Source organism: Oryza sativa, chromosome 2 (assembly GCF_034140825.1).
Source record: "Oryza sativa Japonica Group chromosome 2, ASM3414082v1".
In the NCBI taxonomy this organism is placed as follows: Eukaryota; Viridiplantae; Streptophyta; class Magnoliopsida; order Poales; family Poaceae; genus Oryza; species Oryza sativa.
In genome coordinates this window covers 27,312,734-27,330,878 of record NC_089036.1, presented here as the reverse complement: position 1 = coordinate 27,330,878, position 18,145 = coordinate 27,312,734, and the positions used below count along the sequence as shown (strand labels likewise).

The 18,145-nt window shown below is 43.0% G+C and overlaps 1 protein-coding gene across 1 annotated transcript; it reads right to left on the bottom strand.

The window, feature by feature from the left end:
• Positions 1 to 128: 128 nt before the first annotated feature.
• Positions 129 to 2,899, bottom strand: LOC4330230 (scarecrow-like protein 6). The gene has a single exon (XM_015771929.3). The coding sequence runs from the start codon at positions 2,609 to 2,611 to the stop codon at positions 482 to 484; it is 2,130 nt and encodes a 709-aa protein (XP_015627415.1). The 5' UTR covers positions 2,612 to 2,899; the 3' UTR covers positions 129 to 481.
• Between the last annotated feature and the right edge of the window lie 15,246 nt (positions 2,900 to 18,145).

Below are 18,145 nucleotides of genomic sequence, written 5' to 3'. Positions count from 1 at the left end.
TGTAGTTATATCAATATGTCTTAGTCCTATGATAGCCATCCCCACTAACTATTAGAATGGTATGCATTGTGCATCCATTTCAGTTCAATGCATAACAATGGAAATGCAGAACTAACGTACCCAAAGAATTACAGAGCAACAGCAGTATAATATTAATTCTGTACCACACAACCATTTGATAGGTTAAATTACCCTCTAGTCTCTACTCATAAGCAGTGTTTCCAATGAGATGATCATGGCTAATTGAGCAGAGCATGGCAACAACCTAAAGCAACATCATTAGCTATAGAGACTGACACCAATATTCCTAAATCCACTAGGCTAGCTAATAAGCTGCAACGAAAAGCAATATGAAGAGTTCAACAGCTCAAGACAACAATTTCATTTGCAACATTTAATTGCAAGAATAAATGGACATTACTGGAGTGGTCGATGCTTGCAAACGGTGGTGGAACCTTGGTGGAGTGAAGCTTATGGCTGATCAGCACCGCCAAGATGATATGGATACAAGCTCCCCACGCTGCCAGTAGAGCGTAAGAGCAGCTCCGCGTTTCTCCACATGGAATCCTCGGACCTGCACCCGCTTCAGGAGGCAGTCTGCCTGTGCCTCGGCGAGGTTGCTGAGCTGAACGGGCTTAAACCCAGTTGCTGCAAAAACGCTCCTCCATGCTATAGCTTTCTGCGCCTTGTGCCGCCCAATCACTGCATCCTCAACTCTTGGTTGAATTAGGAACCTCTCGATCTTGCAGGCAGAATCAGCATCAATACCAGCAGCATCAAGCGAGTCAAGGAGGAACACACAGGACTGGAAACAATTCAGGAAATGCTGCGAGAATGGAAGGTCTGCACGATCACCTCCATGATCAATAGCCACGACAACCTTAGGACAAAGCTGTTTCACCAACCGAAGAATCGCTGGCAGCGGTGGTGCACGAGCAGAGCAGCCAACAGGGAGGCTAACAGCAACAACTTCATCACCAGAGGAAGAAATGAGTTCCGCAGGATTGAATGCATCAAGACTGACGGCATTGAATTCGAAAGGAATTCTGAGCTCTGCGGCAAACTGAGAGAGGTTATCCTGGGTAAGGTGCAGCTCCAGTGGATGGTGAGAAGCAGTCGACATGAAAGCCGTGAGCTTCAACAACGGCAAGGCCATACCTCCAGCTCCCCGGCGGTGGGCAAGCTCCTGCAAGAAGGAAGCCCACTGACCACCAACACCGAGATCAAAGTCAATGACATGGATGCAGGAAGTTGCCATGCCACCAATCTCATCAAGAAGCGCCTGTGTTGCGGTAAAGTTAGTGAACTGGAGCACAGGTGACAGGTCAGAGAAAGACTTGTATGCTGCAAGCTTGAGGGCAACGTCGAGCGGCGAGGTGACGCCGGAGGAGCCATGGTGGCTGTCGGCGAGTGCGAGGAGGAGGGCCTCCTTGAGGTAGGAGGCGGAGCGGAGGAAGGGCTTCCCAAGTTGGGGAAGCTGTTGATTGAGCCGCGCCAATATCTCTCGCGCGCCAACGGAATTGCCAGCCTCGGTTGCCTTTGCCGCCGCTGCCAACTCGTCCAGCAGCTGCTGCTGCGCCGCCTCCGCCGCCGTCGACTTCATTGCCCCGCGAATCGGTGGCGGCGAAGGATGGAGCTGGAACGGAGCCGGGCCATGTAGCGGTGGTGAATAGGCGAGACCTGGCGCCACCGCGGATGACTGCTGCTGGTTACGGGCGAGGTAGAGGTCATCTGGAATGGCGTGGTGGCGTTTGAGCGGTGGCTGGAGATGCGGCGACTGGTGATTGTGCTCGGGGAAGGGCGGGAGAGGCATGAACAAGGCTGCGGCGGGGTTGGGTGGCTGGGGTTGGTAGTGGTTCAGGAGAAATTGCGGCTGCGCACCCAGAAGAGGGGGCTTCGTGTCGATACCTTCGTGAAACAGCATCGAAGGCGGCGGCTGCTCGAGGGAGGTGGCCTCCGGCGAGAAGAGACCGAACCCTAATGAGGCCTTGCCGCCACCGCCGGTGGCAGTGTGCGCACCGGAGGACGAGAGGTCGGAGGCGACGCCGCTGAGGGGGTGATCCAGAGAGAAGCCCATGGTGTCCACGGCCGGGATCCCGAACCCCGCATTGTCAATAAGCGGCTGCTGGAGCACTGGAAGCGGCGGACCAGGCTGCTCCAGGTCGCCGGCGGCCCCAATGATCCAGTTCAAGAACGACTGGTCCGGCCCGGCTGCGTTGCCGAGCGTGGCCGTGGCGTCCCAGCCCTCGCCCCCGACGAGCCCCACATCCAGTGCTCCAGGTATCGGGGGCAACTCGCACCCGCCGCCCCACTCCTCCTTCCCGCCGCCACCATGCTCGCCTGGGGCTCCCCATTTGGTGGCTCCGGCGGCGGCGGTGCTGCTCTCCGAAACCGCCGCCACACCGGTCGAGTCCGCCGAGCCGCCGCCCAGGGACGACGACAGCGTCGACGTGGAATACGGCGGGCTCGGGCTGCGCGTGCAGTCCAGCACCGACCTCGGCTCCACCACCACCAGCCCCCCCTTCCCCGCCGGCCAAAACAGCTCCTCCTTATCGCCGCCGCCGTGGTCCACTACCCCGCTCCTCTCGGCACCGAACAGCGCCGCCCTCATCTACCTAATCCCACATAATCGAGCGCCCCGCTCGGCGAGATCTGGGAGCAGCAGCCCAGCCCGGCGCGGCGTGGCGTGGCGGGGTGATTTCTCTTGGAGCGTTTGATTGAGGAACTACCCTTTTGCTTGCGCGCGCGACGCGATGCCAGAGTATAGCAGCAGTAGAACAGCGAGGAGAGGCCCCCTGCCTTGCCTTGTGCAGTTGGCTCTGCTCCTGCTCTGCTTGCTATGGACACCTCTCTCTCTCTCTCTCTCTCTCTCTCTCTCTCTCTCTCCACTGCCAATCCTCTCCCTGGATGCGTGCAACATAAAAAAGGTTTAAAAAGAAGGGGGGGGTCCCTCCCCCTCTCTCTCCCTCTATCGTTTTCAATCTCGGCTCTGTACTGTAGCGTAGCGTCGTCTTTTTTACGCCCCTAGTTATGTTTTATCTGCTCGTATTTCTCCTCTCTGCTGCAGTCTGCAGAAAATAAAAACGCGAGTTTATTGTAGTACTGCTAGTAAAATTACTGTAGACTTATAGTGAGACTAGTCGGTCAATGCAGATACATTGACTGCAAAAAAAAAACCTTTCGGACTTTGACGGCTGTTTTGGTGGTTTACACTCGGCAAGTACATTATGTTCTGGTTGTACAGTGGTTCATGGTTGGTACGGTGGTTAGATTGGAGGACTTCAGTCAATTCTTCTGGTAAACGGCGTTGTTGTTAGTACTTTCTTGATGATCTGCGGCGAAGGTAATTTTTACTGCCTCAGCTTACAAGCTACTAGTATAGACACGCGACCGAATCAACGATGAAATACTTTCAGGGTTCTTTTGGAATAAAAGATTTTTTAACAAATTTTAGAGGAATTTAGTCTTGTACAAAATTTCTTATGCGGTCATTTGAATCATAGGAATGGTTATAAAAAAATCATATGAAATTCCTTTGGGGCTCAAAACGTGCGAATTTTAAAAAAATTCTAACATGAGAAAAAACATAGCTCAACCTCTTAAAAAATATATTTTGTGTCTATCTTCTTGTCTAATTCATGTGTCTTTCCGCGTACTATTCAAATGGTTATCTTTTCCTATGTTTTTATAATCCATAGAATTTGAGGTGTTAGGGCACTCCAAACATGTATTGTTTTCGTTTTTGCCTTATAAGAAATTCCACGTTTCAAAGGGGGAAGACTTTTATAATTTTACTTTTTTAGTGGGCTAAAAGTAAAGACCGAAGAAGACAACAAAACAAACTAAATTATTTATTATAGGATTAAGTTGTAAAAATTAAAGGGTTAATTGGGTCATGCAATTATAATTTCTCATGTGTTTAAAATATATAATTACAATTCGCTAAATTCAAGTCGTGCCATTACAGCTTTATAAATATATGTCAGTACTTACTTTTTTGATATATTTATTAGAAACTAGCATGGTGGCCCGAGCAGATTGCACGGCTAACATCATTGTATTTTCTCTCATACAATACTCCCTCCGTTTAAGATTGCAAGACTTTTTAGAATTGCTCATATCTTAATGAATCTCATTAACTTCTAAATTGTAACATCCTGAAAATTCCTGACATTAAAAATCACTAAAATTTCGAACTTTTTAAACTTTTTGCATCATGCTGGAAGTTATGGTTGTTATTGCTTGCCAAACCATAAATCGACGCAATGGAAAAAAATCAATCTAAAGATTTACACCCGAGCAATAGTTACGATTTACAACGATACGATATTTATTATCAATCCCATAAATATTTATGCACATGAAAGCCAGGCCAAATAAAGTACAAGTCAATTATTAAACCCTGTGGTATAAATCACAAATCAAATATTAAATAATCAAACCATGTTGATAGCCTGATTTCATATTTAACAAAAGGAAACAACATAGTTGAATATAATTCACTTGAATCCAATCTCACATGAAATATAAGTACACATGAAATGATGATCACATCAATGGCCCCATCTATAATAGAGTATCTCACTAGAATATATAATTAATATTTGAAACACCTTATCAAGCTCCTCATAGCATGAAAATCACTCATATAAAATAATGGTCATATAAATAAATTAGGCTTTATACATAAATAAGAATATGTGAGTGTTTAATTAAACAATTAGATTAATGTTGTACTAAGTCTCAATTTATATTTATAGAATGAGTAGACCCACGTAAAATGCATTGTTATACAAATAAGTTCATTCAATGTGCTATTGTAATAATAATGGCCACATTAGGATATTTTAAATTAATTTTAGAACCCTCAAAGCCTCCAAAATTATCTAGGTTAATTTTAGATTTAAACCTCATTTAAATAATACAATAGGAAAATATATAAAATATGGGTAATATTAAATTTTGGTCAACTTTCATCTAAAATAAAACATATATTGGGCAAAACTCTAATTGTGTGAAATCTAGAAATTATGGGACAAGTTTTAATAGGAAATAGGCCTCAAAAGTGGATAATTAGGAAAAAATCACTGTTCATTATGGCCTAGGTGTTTGATGTGGTTCCCTAGCCCTTCTTCCCCCCTCCACTGCCGCGCTCCCCCTCGCGCCCCGTGCCCCTGCACGCGCCGCGCCGCGCCGCTGCCGCCCACTGCTGCGTGCCGCCTCGCGCCCCGCGCCGCCGTCGCCGTCGCCGTCGCCTCGCTCTGCCGCTGCCGCCGCGCGCCGTCGCGCCGCCTCGCGCCCCGCGCGCCGCTATCGCCGCCGCGCGCCGTCGCCGTCACGTCGCCATCATCACCGCGCCGCGCGCCGTCGTCATCGCCGTCGCATCGTCATGATCGCCTGTCACCGTCGGCTGCGCCGCGCCGAGCCCCGCGCCACTCCCGTCGCCGCCATCGCGTCGCCATCGCCATGCGCCGCGAGCCGTCGCCGTCGGCCTCGCACCCCGAGCCGCCGCACGCCCGTCCTCTCGCTGCCTCGCACCTGCGCCCCGCCGCGCGGCCGTCCCATCGCCGTCGCCCTGAGCCGCTGCCGCGCCCCGAGCCCCGTGATGCTACCACGCCTTCGCGTCACCGCCGTCGCCATCAGCGCCTCGAGCCCCGCCCGCGCCGCGCACTGTCGCCGTTGCGCCGCGCCGTCCCGCCGTCGCCCCGAGCCCCACGCCGCCGCGCCGTCCCGTCGTCATTTAAAGCCGGCCACCCCTCCCCGCGCCTATATAAGCCCCTCCCCGGCTGCCCATTGCTCCCCACACTACCCCCACCACCTCTCCTCCCTTTTCCCTCTCTTTCCCATCCCCGGCGTTGCCGCCTCGTTGGAAGCCGCCGCCGCCGCCGCTGAGCCGACGCGCCCCGCCGCCGCGATGTGCCTCGTCGCCGCACCGTGCTCCGCCGTCGACCTCGCCGCCGCGTCTCCGTCGACCCCGCCGCCGAACTGGTGAGCCTCCCCCTCCCCCACCGCTTGCCGTCGCGTCGTGCCGCCCGCCGGTTCTAGCCGAGGCCGTGAGAGAGAGAGGAGAAAACAGAGAGGAGAGAGAGAAAAGAGAATGGAGGAGAGAGGTTAGAGTGGGCCCCACCTGTCATTAATTCCATCCAATTTCCCTTAGAAAAATAATTCTGTAGAAAAGAAAATCAAGACCTTGACCCCACCTGTCAGTCACTATAGCTTGTGGATAAGGTTGTATTATAAATAAATGAATTAGGAACAGTACCATTTCTCAATTATTAGAATTAATTCAAATTTGAATCTTTACACTAGCATAACTTACTCATTTCAGCTCCGATTTGAGTGAAACTTGAACCTAAATTCATCTAAATTCATAAGCTTTCCAATGATATATAACTCACTATTTGATAAAATATATTTATAAATATTAAATAATTAATATCAAGATGATGCATAATAGTCAACTTAAAAATATGCTAATAAATAAAATTAGTATTGTACAGTAGAGTGGATGTAATAATATTTGTCTCTAACATGTCTTGCCACTGTAACAACCACACAAACTAATTTTATGTGATGTCTCAAATGAATGGATGTATAGGAAAATACTAGTACTTATTTAATATTCGATGGCCATATAATTAAATCCATGGCTTATAGGTTATTTAAATCAAGTATAGCCTTATGATTATGTAACTAAAATATAAACACACATAGATGAATCTTTAACCTGTTTAGGAGAATAATAACAGAGCTAGATGTGGAGGAATCACTAAGTAAATTAATCGATGCAATACCATATAGAATAGCATATATATGCCTAAATTGATTACCACTTATTAGTAACCCAATAGAACCAGTGCTTAAACTTGTCGCATCACATATACAATATCACTCATAGAAACTAGCTAATGTATAATTAAACTACATTATATTCAGGAATCACTTGGAGCATTTGGGTAGTACACTTTCTAAATAAGCTCATGTACAGTAGGCGACCAAAACCTTATACGTTGTTGCACACATATTGTACATCCCATTATAGTTATACAATTAATTTATCTTTTTCATATATTAAACTAGGGAGTATATAACAAACATGAATAGTAGATAAGTACTAATTATAAATCTTGACCTCATATGATCATAGTTCAATTGTAACTCCGGATTGTTCATTAAGAGATAATCTGTAACTATAATATTATAAACTTCCCGAATTTAACATATAGAGCATGGATAATTATTAGCCCTTTTATAATTTATAATGGCAAGTAAAATATGTTCATAATTAAAGTAAAGTTTCCATCAATAAAATAATAATACAAATAATTCACTGTAATTGTTTGATTGATCCTAAATCCATCTAACAACAGAACCTCTAGTATATAACCGTCCTATTTAGATAGATGCATACATAGCCATAATCCTTCTATAGCCATTTGATAGACTAAACCACCGATTAGCCAAATATATATGTATCCCATAAATGCTATGTTGGTTAACTCCTAAATAGGCCACGATGACAATAGAAAAATTAAGAAACTTTAGCCTTAGCATGATTGGGATCCATTAGCAAACACGAATAGTACATTTTGTTGCGCATATTTGATTGTTGTTTGAATATTGGTTTTTCTCGCGTATTATAGACCTTGTGTATCGGTTAGTCGTGAGGCAACGTCTGCAACTTCCAGGAGGTGAAGGTTGATCAAGATTATATCAATAATAAGGATTATCCTGAGCAAGGCAAGTCATCACTATTCCTTGAACATGTTGATCCCAATTGCGAAATTGTTTTGTTTACAAATAAAATTACATGCAATGATGAACATCCTACTTGTGATTATACCATGCTTTGATTATTGTTTACCCTTAAATCTTTGTAACCATGTTTACGTATGAGTCCCTAGTCAACTATGACAATTGCTTAGAAATGCTATTCTAGAATCATGCATACTCATATTTATCAAATGCTATATGCTTGGGCAATTACCTTTGGGAAGGTAATTGAGATGCGGCATGTAGAGACATGAGCGCCACATTGCCATGATGTTGATGACATGATTTGTGAAAGGAGAAATAAAATTAAACAACCGTTTTCGACTGGGGCGGACGGAGGATTTGGGTGGTATCTGGAAAAGGTTAGTACCGTCCCCGGTCAATTAAGGACCGAGCCATGAAGTTAAGCATGAAACGACCCCCGTACAACCGCACTTCTCGTATGGGTATAGACCTAGCGGATTAGATAGCCGAGAGGAGGCAGTATCCCTGCATAGATGGTTCACCCCTGAGTGAGGCAGGTGCGCTACGGTGGGACAGCCGTTGAGGTAGGGCCGAGAGGCGTGCCCTACATCGGTGTCACCATTGGTAGAACTGCCATGAGTGTGTGAGAGAGAGAACTTAACTTGAACTATAATTTAATATGTGTGAGACTTCTCTTTCCCGGGAGCGCCAGAACTTCTCACACTGCTAGAAACATGGACGCCTAGAGTGCATGAGGATTTAAGTTCATGGAGCGGGTACTGCCAATGCGAGGTTATCGAAAAGCTTTGTCGTGACGCGTCTCATGTGTTGGGACGAGGCTCATGTGTTGGGCAGTCGCGGAGTGCGGGTAAAGTGTACATCCACTGCAGTGTGAGTAAACTAAATCTATTCGAATAGCTGTGCTCGCGGTTAATGAGCACCGGGACATGTATTACACTTGGCTAGACTCTAAATTCTTAACTTGTGTGGGATGGGATATTGCATGGTGATTTTTATACTGATGGAGCCACTTCCTGAGAAGAGGGAAGGTGGACGTCCTCAGAAAACCATGACGACTCAATGGCGGGAAGCTATCCTTGGGATCACAATGGATGGTGGACATAACCGTCGTTGTTTAATGTGAACACTGGAACTAAAATTTGATCAGTCTATGATAGGTCTTAGGCTTGTGAAAATATTTGCAAAATGCAGCTTTATGCAAAAGAACCTGAAACCATTCCTTGAATACCCTCTATCATATGCATTGTTGTTGTGGTGGCTTGCTGAGTACGGTTGGTACTCACCCTTGCTATTTATATATCTTTTAGGAGAGTATTGAAGAGAAGCCCTTGTCGGTACGCTTGCGTATCCCACAAGATGATCGGAGTGCGGTCTTGTTCTAGGTCTCGTTCCCCAGTCGACTGCCTGTGGCATGTTAACCGGGCCCTTATATTATTTTGTCTTCCGCTGTTGTTCTCTGATAGTTGTTGGCCTACCTAGCCCTAATGTAAGTATTTAACTCTTTTAGCCTAAATTCATTCGTGATATGTTGTGATCCAACTATGTATATGTGTACCAACTACTGATCCAGGGATTGGTACGGATAAACACAGAAGATTTCCGATTTCCAAAATCGGGGGTCTACATAAATAAATATGAGCAATTCTAAAAAGTTTACATTGTGAAACAGAGAAAGTGGCATATGTGTTTTCTCATTATATTATTTAAATATATTAAAATGACATCATAATTTTAAATTTTGCAATAACTTTACGAAACTACAAATGTGTAATATTCATATTGTATTTTATATACGTGTTAGTTATTAATTATTTTTAATATCAAATTTTAGTTATTTGTAAATTATATATATTTCTATATGGACTCTAGACTCGTCTTTTAATATTTCTTTTTTTAATTCCAAATTTTCTATAAATTGTATTTCTATATATACTCTGCACGCTCACATATACCAAGATGTGGTACTCGCGTGATCTCCTGCCGGGGACTCGTAGGCTCTCCTACGTGTTTAGCTCGCGCGAGAACTCGCCACGTGATGGGCAGTGACCGGATGCCCAAGTGCTTATAGCTATGGTCGTCCCCTGAGCATTACCACGTGTTGACCTCACGTCAGGATAAGGATACTAGTTAGTATCGTTTTTCTCAAAGTAATATCGTATCGTAGTATCCGGATACTATGTGATTTTCTTTTTAAAGTTTAATTAATATTTATATTAATTATATATAGCCATTCTGTATAAAAAATATAGTAATGATATATATCATGCAAATAGAGACATTTATCAAGAGAAACCACGTTGGTTTTAATATATTTAGCTGATTTTTATATAATTTTGAGCATATTTAATTACATTATTTTCAAACCATGTTATTTAAAATAAGATTTCGTAGTATCGTAGACATGTAGAATCGGGATATCACCTAAGATTTCGTAGGATTGTGTAGTAATGAATAGTAGGATCGAGATACTATGAAAATTAAGATACTAGATAGGATCGATATCGTTTTGGCTTGGTAGGATCGTAATATCGTAAGATACTAGGATACGAATTGAATACTGACAACCTTGCCTCAGGGAAGTCACCCCGTGGACGACACCGAGCTAAGCATTCTATCATGAGTCAACATTAAGATAGGCTCCGAAAAAACTGTAATCTTTAATTTCAATGAGCCAAATAGAAAAAAAAGTATATATACAGCTGTAATCCTACGAAATTAGTCGACAAACCCATGTTTCAAAAGAGGCGTAAAGAATTGGCCACAGGACGAGTACAATCCATGTTCAAGTTGGTAAAGAATAAAGGAAAAAGGTTTGACACAGTCAAATGGAAACAAATGTTACAATACAATTAGTCAAGCCAAACAAAACCTTTGGTTGCTCGTGACAATTTTCTCGAATGTATGGCAAGCATTTTATTAATCTTTCCTATTAGTATTGGGCCAGTCATCTTAGGCTGTGTTTAGTTCAACATCAAAATTAAAAGTTTGATTAAAATTAGAAATTTAAAGAAAAAAAAGTTAGAAGCTTATGTGTGTAGAAAAGTTTTGATGTGACAAAAAAAAATTAGAATTTTGAAAAAAAAGTTAGAAACTAACAATCACCTAGATAGGACGTTGCATTTGAAGAGAGCCCCTGGCACCGTTTGAGCTGCAGGGGCAGGGAATCCTGCACCGTTTATTTACCCTCATCAGTCACCTTGCTCACTTTTTACAGTCTTTTGAACAGTGACGCTGTGACTGCGACCAGGCTCGAGACCTGGGCCGGAAGGTCCAAAAGGAAATACGAGTAATTAATACTCGCCAAAGGCCCCGAAAGAAAGAAAGGGACAGTGCAAAAAGAAAGAATTTTTTTAAAGCTCATTGGTCCCAAACAAATCTGTGTTATCATTGCACATTGCTACTGCAATTGACAAAAATACCCATGTGAGAAATTTCAGTAGAATCACCTGTCCTTTTAAAAAAAGGAAATACGTAGTGCAGACCTAAAAACTACTATCGGATAAAAAAATTGAATTATGAGAATTATCCATGTCATCACGAATAAATTTTAGATGTTTATTTTTATCCAATGATAATTTTACATGTTTCCACTACACCGTTGATTAAATTCAGTCGTGTGACACTTATCTTCTGAAATAAATTGAGTACCATCTACTCCATGATCCATGCATATACTATTCTCACTTGAATAAAACAAATTATCAGAAAACCAAGCCACGTAATTGGAGCACCTTCTACAGGCTCACATAGCCAGTCACATGTCTTTAACCAAATGTATAAAGGTGTTATTGCCCCCTTTCAACCACATATTTAGTCTCAAGAAATTATCTCCGGATTGTTTCTTTCCCATTTATAGATCAGGGACAGTGCCCCTAAACCTTTTGGCAATAATGATGAAAAGCTGGAATGAGCTCTCCAAGGTTTGCTCACCACCCTTTTGTCCGGTGGTCCCCCCATGGCCATGAGGAGCGTTTTCTTATCCTTCCCCTCCGGCTCCGACGTTTGCTTGCTCGGCTCCCTCCGTCCCTCTCCGTGTCTGTTAAAGAAGGCCATCAGTGAAGACGGGGGGCAATGGTGTCATTTCGTACGCCTTTTCTACATATTATATCAGCTGTTCTGACGGCAACAGCGTACGGCGGGGGCGTTATCTCTTCGGGTTGCGCCGACCTGATGGCGAACGCCGAACGGACGGACGGGATGCGGAGCTTTGTTTGCATCGCCGCGCGTGTGCGCCACGGACCGAGATTCTTTTGTTTTTCCTTTGTGTGGTGAACGTTGTTGCACCGGTCCGGTATACTCCGGCGTGTATTGTTCCACCAGCTTTTTTTTTTATACGGCTGAAAAAAGAAGAGGGAAATTCGTAGATGATGCGACGCGACTCGGATGATTGGATTTTCAGCCCCAACAAGGGCCTCCTGACTCTCGAGCTACGGCGCTTACGTCGGGCCTCATCGTCGGGCGGCACGATCAGAAAGGCCTTGTTACTTGTAGCTTTCGGCCCAATAACTAGCCCAGTTTGGAGCGTATGTGAACATCTCCTTTTGGCAACATGTACTCTACTAGTACTACCCTACTACTACTCCTCAAATCTACCCTATAATGCACCAACTCATTTTACTCATCTTTCACTCCTACACTATTACATTTATCACTCAACGGTTCAGATCGTATAGTGTAAAATCGAAGGATCAAGATCAATCCCACCTCCACCTCCCTGAATTGCGCACTCCCCCCCTCTCTTTCTCGTTTTACTCATCTTTCACTCCTACACTATTACATTTATCACTCAACGGTTCAGATCGTATAGTGTAAAATCGAAGGATCAAGATCAATCCCACCTCCACCTCCCTGAATTGCGCACTCCCCCCCTCTCTTTCTCGCCTTACAGATCTGCGTCTCCTCTCCATCCTCATCCCACACGCACATCCCTCTCCCCGCCTCTTTCTCTCGCACTGCCCCATCTCCAGCATGTCGCCGCCGACGAATCTCCTCACCCCGCCGTCGCCCTTTCCTTTCCCCCCACCGCCGATGAAACTCCTCACCCCGCCGTCGCCCCTTCCCTTCCCTTCCCCCCCACCGTTCATCGGCGACGATCCCACCTTCGGCCCTACCGGATCCCTCTCCACCAACGGTAGAGACCCTCATGCCCTACCGGATTGATTTGATAACTACAAGCTCCATCCACACCCAGTGCTCCACTCAGGTTTGATCCCAGTTCGCTGCCTGCTCCACTCCTTTGATCCCTGTTCCCCCCTTTTGTCCAGATAATCGCACACTTGGGCAAACTCAACCAAATTTCGATTTTCAGATATATTGTCATATAGTGTTACACAATGAGAATTCCTGCTCACAACTAAATAGCTGGACGTGCTCCTATTTTCTTGCAATGCTATATGTTAGTTTTGAGATGCAGCGGCTAAGCGAGTAGAATTTGTGAGCTATCTAAGTAGGATATGATTTAATTGGTGCAAGGTTAATCACAATAGCAGACATTTTGTAGATTATTATTCTCTACCCTCTGAGTAAAAAACTGAAAATAGATGTCTTAGCAGATTCTTCAGATGTTCAGCAGACCACTGTGCGTGACCCCGCTGATTGGAAACCTCCTGTGCGCATATCCTGCTGTTTCCAGTCCATGTCCTCGGTTCATGACCTGAATTGAAGGTAAAAGCAGTTTACCAATATTTTTACTCCTTAAAAAACAAAGGTTTTTACTCTGCCAATTGATTTATTCCGTGATATAAATCAGCCTCTATTGAAACCTATAGTGCTGAAGTTATGCTTTATGAATCAGTACTATTTTCTACCGCCAACCATTGCAAGTATTCATTATGGTCTTTATCATGGTTTATGGTTTATTATGACCACTAGCAATGCAGCGTGCACAAATATATATATATATATATATATATATATATATATATATATATATATATATATATATATATATATATATATATATATATATATATATATATATATATATATATATATATATATATATATATATATATATATATATATATACTGATTCCTTTAGTTGTCTCTCATATACAATTAATGGATATATCTAAAAACTGAACAGTACGGGGCACAATGCAGCAGGAAAATGGCTTACTGAATGAAAAGTATGAACATAAATTCATATAATGCCAAAAGCATATATTCAAGCCTAGCTTTCATTAAAATACAAAAGTACTTTCCTCTAGAAAAACACGAAAGTCCTTGGATATAACAATACACGTGCGGTGTGTGTGAATTAACATGGTAGATGTCATATCAATTAACTCATGTGTAATGTTTTGCGATTTAAAAAAGCCACTTCTGCATGGTTGAAGCTTTTGTGATCTTATATGCAAAGAGAAAGGTAAAATGAAAATATCAACCTTGCTCACATTATTCATGTTTGTGTTGATCCTTTTTCTAAGTGTATTTTAATTTGATCTTTGTGTCAGGTTATAGGAAACACCGTACCTCTTATGAACAGTTATGCTACAGAAGTCCTTTTTGGGAATTTGGGTTCAATCACACTTGGAATTAATATGAAAATTTATTTTGCTATAAAATATGAACATTGCGGCCACAAAGAGTGTTAATTTTCTTCCAATTGATTAAAGGAAATTCTCCATGAACCCAAGTTTAACCACTTTGTTCCTTTGCTATAGGGTACAGTTATTTAATTTACTAGGTGAAACCCCACGCATTGTTGCGAGAATTTAGTATGATAACAATAAAAAAATAACGTGTAAGATAGCTAAATAACATCAGATTAAGTAAATTAATGTGCTTTATGATAATTTAAATTTAAATAGTATGCAGAATGGTGATTCAAACGTAAAAAGTAAGGTGGTATGACTTTATGGAAGAAGAAAAGTAGGGAGATAGTTTGGACCGTAGATTAATCATCTAAATTCTAAAAACAATTGATATGATATGACTTAATTAGAGGAAAAACTGAAAAATATAATTCGAACCATAGATTAATCATTTAAGCACTAACTAAGTGAGGATGAGCTATATAAGTTTATAGGATATCATAAAACATAATAAAGATATACATTGGAACATTATGTGAATTATGTTGGATAATAATTTAACATGTTTGTATTTGAAAAGCTCTTAAATTATAAAAACTATAAAGATATAGCATGTTTGCTTGATGTTTAAATGTGATGATTGTTAGTGGATGATGATGTACCATCTTGTTAGTGGATGATAATGTGGCATCTTTGCATGTTAAGCTTAAGGAGTTAGTGGGGGATAACTTTATAGTAAGATAGAATTAGTGTACAGTGAATGATACTGTGTAAATGTTTCATCTTTACATGAGCTAATTTGTGTGTGTTTTTAAATGCATGCAGTGTCTTGTCTCTTCTTGTACAATGGTGACCACAAGGTTATATGTTAGTATAGGTCCCCACATGTTCAATGTGAAAACTCAGCGAAATTTTATAGACCCAACTGCAATTAATCAATGAACCGAGGTCAATACGAGTCATATCATGCTGATATTAGCGGTGTTAACGGGACGGAAAATACGATCGAAGATGATTATGTCCGTCAGCCTGATGAAATTGTCATTGGTTATGCAGACATTGAAGATTCAGTGAACGCACTGATTGAATATGTGAATATGTGTTCCCCTCACTCAATGATGAGAGATATACAACCTCCGCGGAATATATGAGCACACGGGCCATTCTCTCAACAGAAAATGATTTCGTGGATAAGCTGAACAGGAAGATGATCGACAGGTTTCTTGGCGAGGAAAAGATTTACCATAGCTTTGATTCTGTTGATGATGATTCCCAAAATAACTACCCTTTGGACTTTCTTAACACGATAACTCTAAATGGCCTCTCTCCACATGAGCTGAAAGTTAAGGTCAACTACCATGCTATTCTCCTCCGCAACCTTGATCCTAACAATGGATTATGCAATGGAACAAGATTAATGATCAGGGCATTCCAAGACAATGCAATTGATGCTGAAATCGTTGGTGGACATCATGCACGAAAAAGGGTGTTCATACCAAGGATCTCTCTGTCTCCTTCAGATGATATTTCCCTTTCTTTCAAGTTTAAGAGAAAGCAATTTCCAATACGTCTAAGTTTCGCAATGACAATTAATAAATCACAGGGACAAACCATCCCGAATGTCGGTATCTATCTTCCAGAGCCTGTATTCTCGCATGGGCAACTTTATGTTGCATTATCAAGAGGGGTGTCGAGAAAAACGACAAAGATTTTGGCAAAGCCTAAAAAAGAAGTGCACCCCACAGGAAGGAGCACAAGTCACTATGATGTTATATCTTTTTCAATTTGAGTTATCAAATGTCATCCCATAGCATTAGCATGGGCATGTAATAGAAAAATAATTATAATATGAAAATGCACTATATTATATAAAAAAAATATCACCCACTGGTGATGCATTATAATGACGCAGATATATACACACACGCACACCACATACAGAAATGACGCTTGTGAGATGAATAAATATTGATATCAACGCCATTGTAAATTATTTTGCGTGTCACGGATATATGCATTATATATCATATTATTATGCATTATGACTTAAGACACAGATATGCGCATTATCATATATCTTTAATATAATATTATTATGCATTATGACATGGGGCACATATATATGCATTATATATCTGCATCAATTGGTATATCATATTATTATACTTTATGTTAAATATATTTGATGTACGAAGTAAATTGAATTAAAGCTCAAATGTATAGTTCATATAGTAATATTTTTTTGCTAACATGAAAATTTTAAAAATTATTAAAGACAAATAGAGTTACACCGGGTATATTACTAGTACGTTGTGATATGACCCGCTACCGTATCTTACTCCTACATTCTTATCATCAGTTTGCTGCTAGATCCTCGCGTGTTTGTTAACGAACCAGATCTTACACCTACCCGTACCGGAATGCGTAAAGGCAAAGCTATGCCTTGGGAAGTTGGGAGTTGGAGCAGCGCACGGCTCGTCGCGTACGTACGTGCTCGCTCGAGCGCGATTGTGAGACAACGTGACGGAGCAACGCGCGCGACGCGCCACGGCGGCGCTAGCTACCAACTAGTATACCGCGCTACGCGAACGCGGGTTCACGGTACCGAAACGCGGCGAGGAGCGCGTGGCAGGAGTACGTAGACACAGCACGCAGCCACGCGCACACGTAGTCGTGTACGTACGCGCGCGTACCGGGGAACGAGCGGGAGGCGCGCGGCCGGCCGACACGGCGAGGCAAGCGCGATCTCGATCCGTCTCTCTCTCAACCCCCTCGTGCAATTGCCGTCCTTTTCCCGGCATTTTCTCCCACGCCCCCCCGCCCCCGCGCGGCCGGGGCGCCATGCGTTTTGCCTCGCCAAGGCCACACCACCGAAGCCAGCCGTGCCTCCCGTTCCCAGATCCACGCGCGCACCGCGTGCACCGCTGCTCTGACTGCTTCGCTTGTCTCCTTGCGTCTAGCCGCGCGCGTTTGTCAGCTCCAGCTTCCACACACACCTGACTACTGTACCTGACATTAACCTGCACGCCCACTTTGCAACACAATCGTTGTTCAGCTGTTCACCATGCCTTTGACTGTTTAACATCGATCCATATATACGTAGCCAGTGAAGCCGGTGTACAGTTGAGTACATTGTACCTGAGGAGGAGTAATTCAGAAATGTCAAAGGCTGGGGGTCTGTCTGTGGCGTTCTACTAAAATACTAGTTCAGACATGTCAACGTTACGGTTTAACTAGCCAGCGATGGCAACACTGGAACCAACAAAATAACAAACAACAGTAAAGTAGTACGGCTTAAGTATGCCAACTTGGTTACATCGAGGATGTAAACTGTGCTTAGTTTATCAGTTTAGGTGATATATATGGACCAGCTCCATGCTAGCTAGGAGTAGCTAGCAACAACTAGAACAGTGGATCGCACTGCGTGTAATAATTGCAATGCACATGATCAAGAGATGTTCTGGGAATTAACCACGGCTTGCCTACAAAATTCACGTATCTGTACTTGTATAACAGCCTCAAGAAAGGGGACGGATCGAGACATTCATGTGCGGTCGAGGAGATGACTCTGCCTCGGTTCTCTTCATAACCAATAGTACATGGCATGCATGCATGCCCCATTCTTCCTTCACCTATAAGATTTTATCTCTGTTACGCGTGACATGAATGCTTAGTTTAATACGTACTGTTAGTACTTCTGCATTACTGTGATTTTCTGCACGTTGTATAGTGGAATTACTAAGTCACAAAGCATTTAATTTAAACCCGATCTGCTAAGATATTTTACCTCTAGAAAAATAATATTAGCAAAGCATTGACAAGGACTTCATTCTAAGAAATGTTATCAACGA

What these genes read in the sequence shown, in the direction of transcription:
- LOC4330230 (XM_015771929.3), bottom strand. Translation starts at nt 2,611, where the DNA reads ATGAGGGCGGCGCTGTTCGGTGCCGAGAGGAGCGGGGTAGTGGACCAC.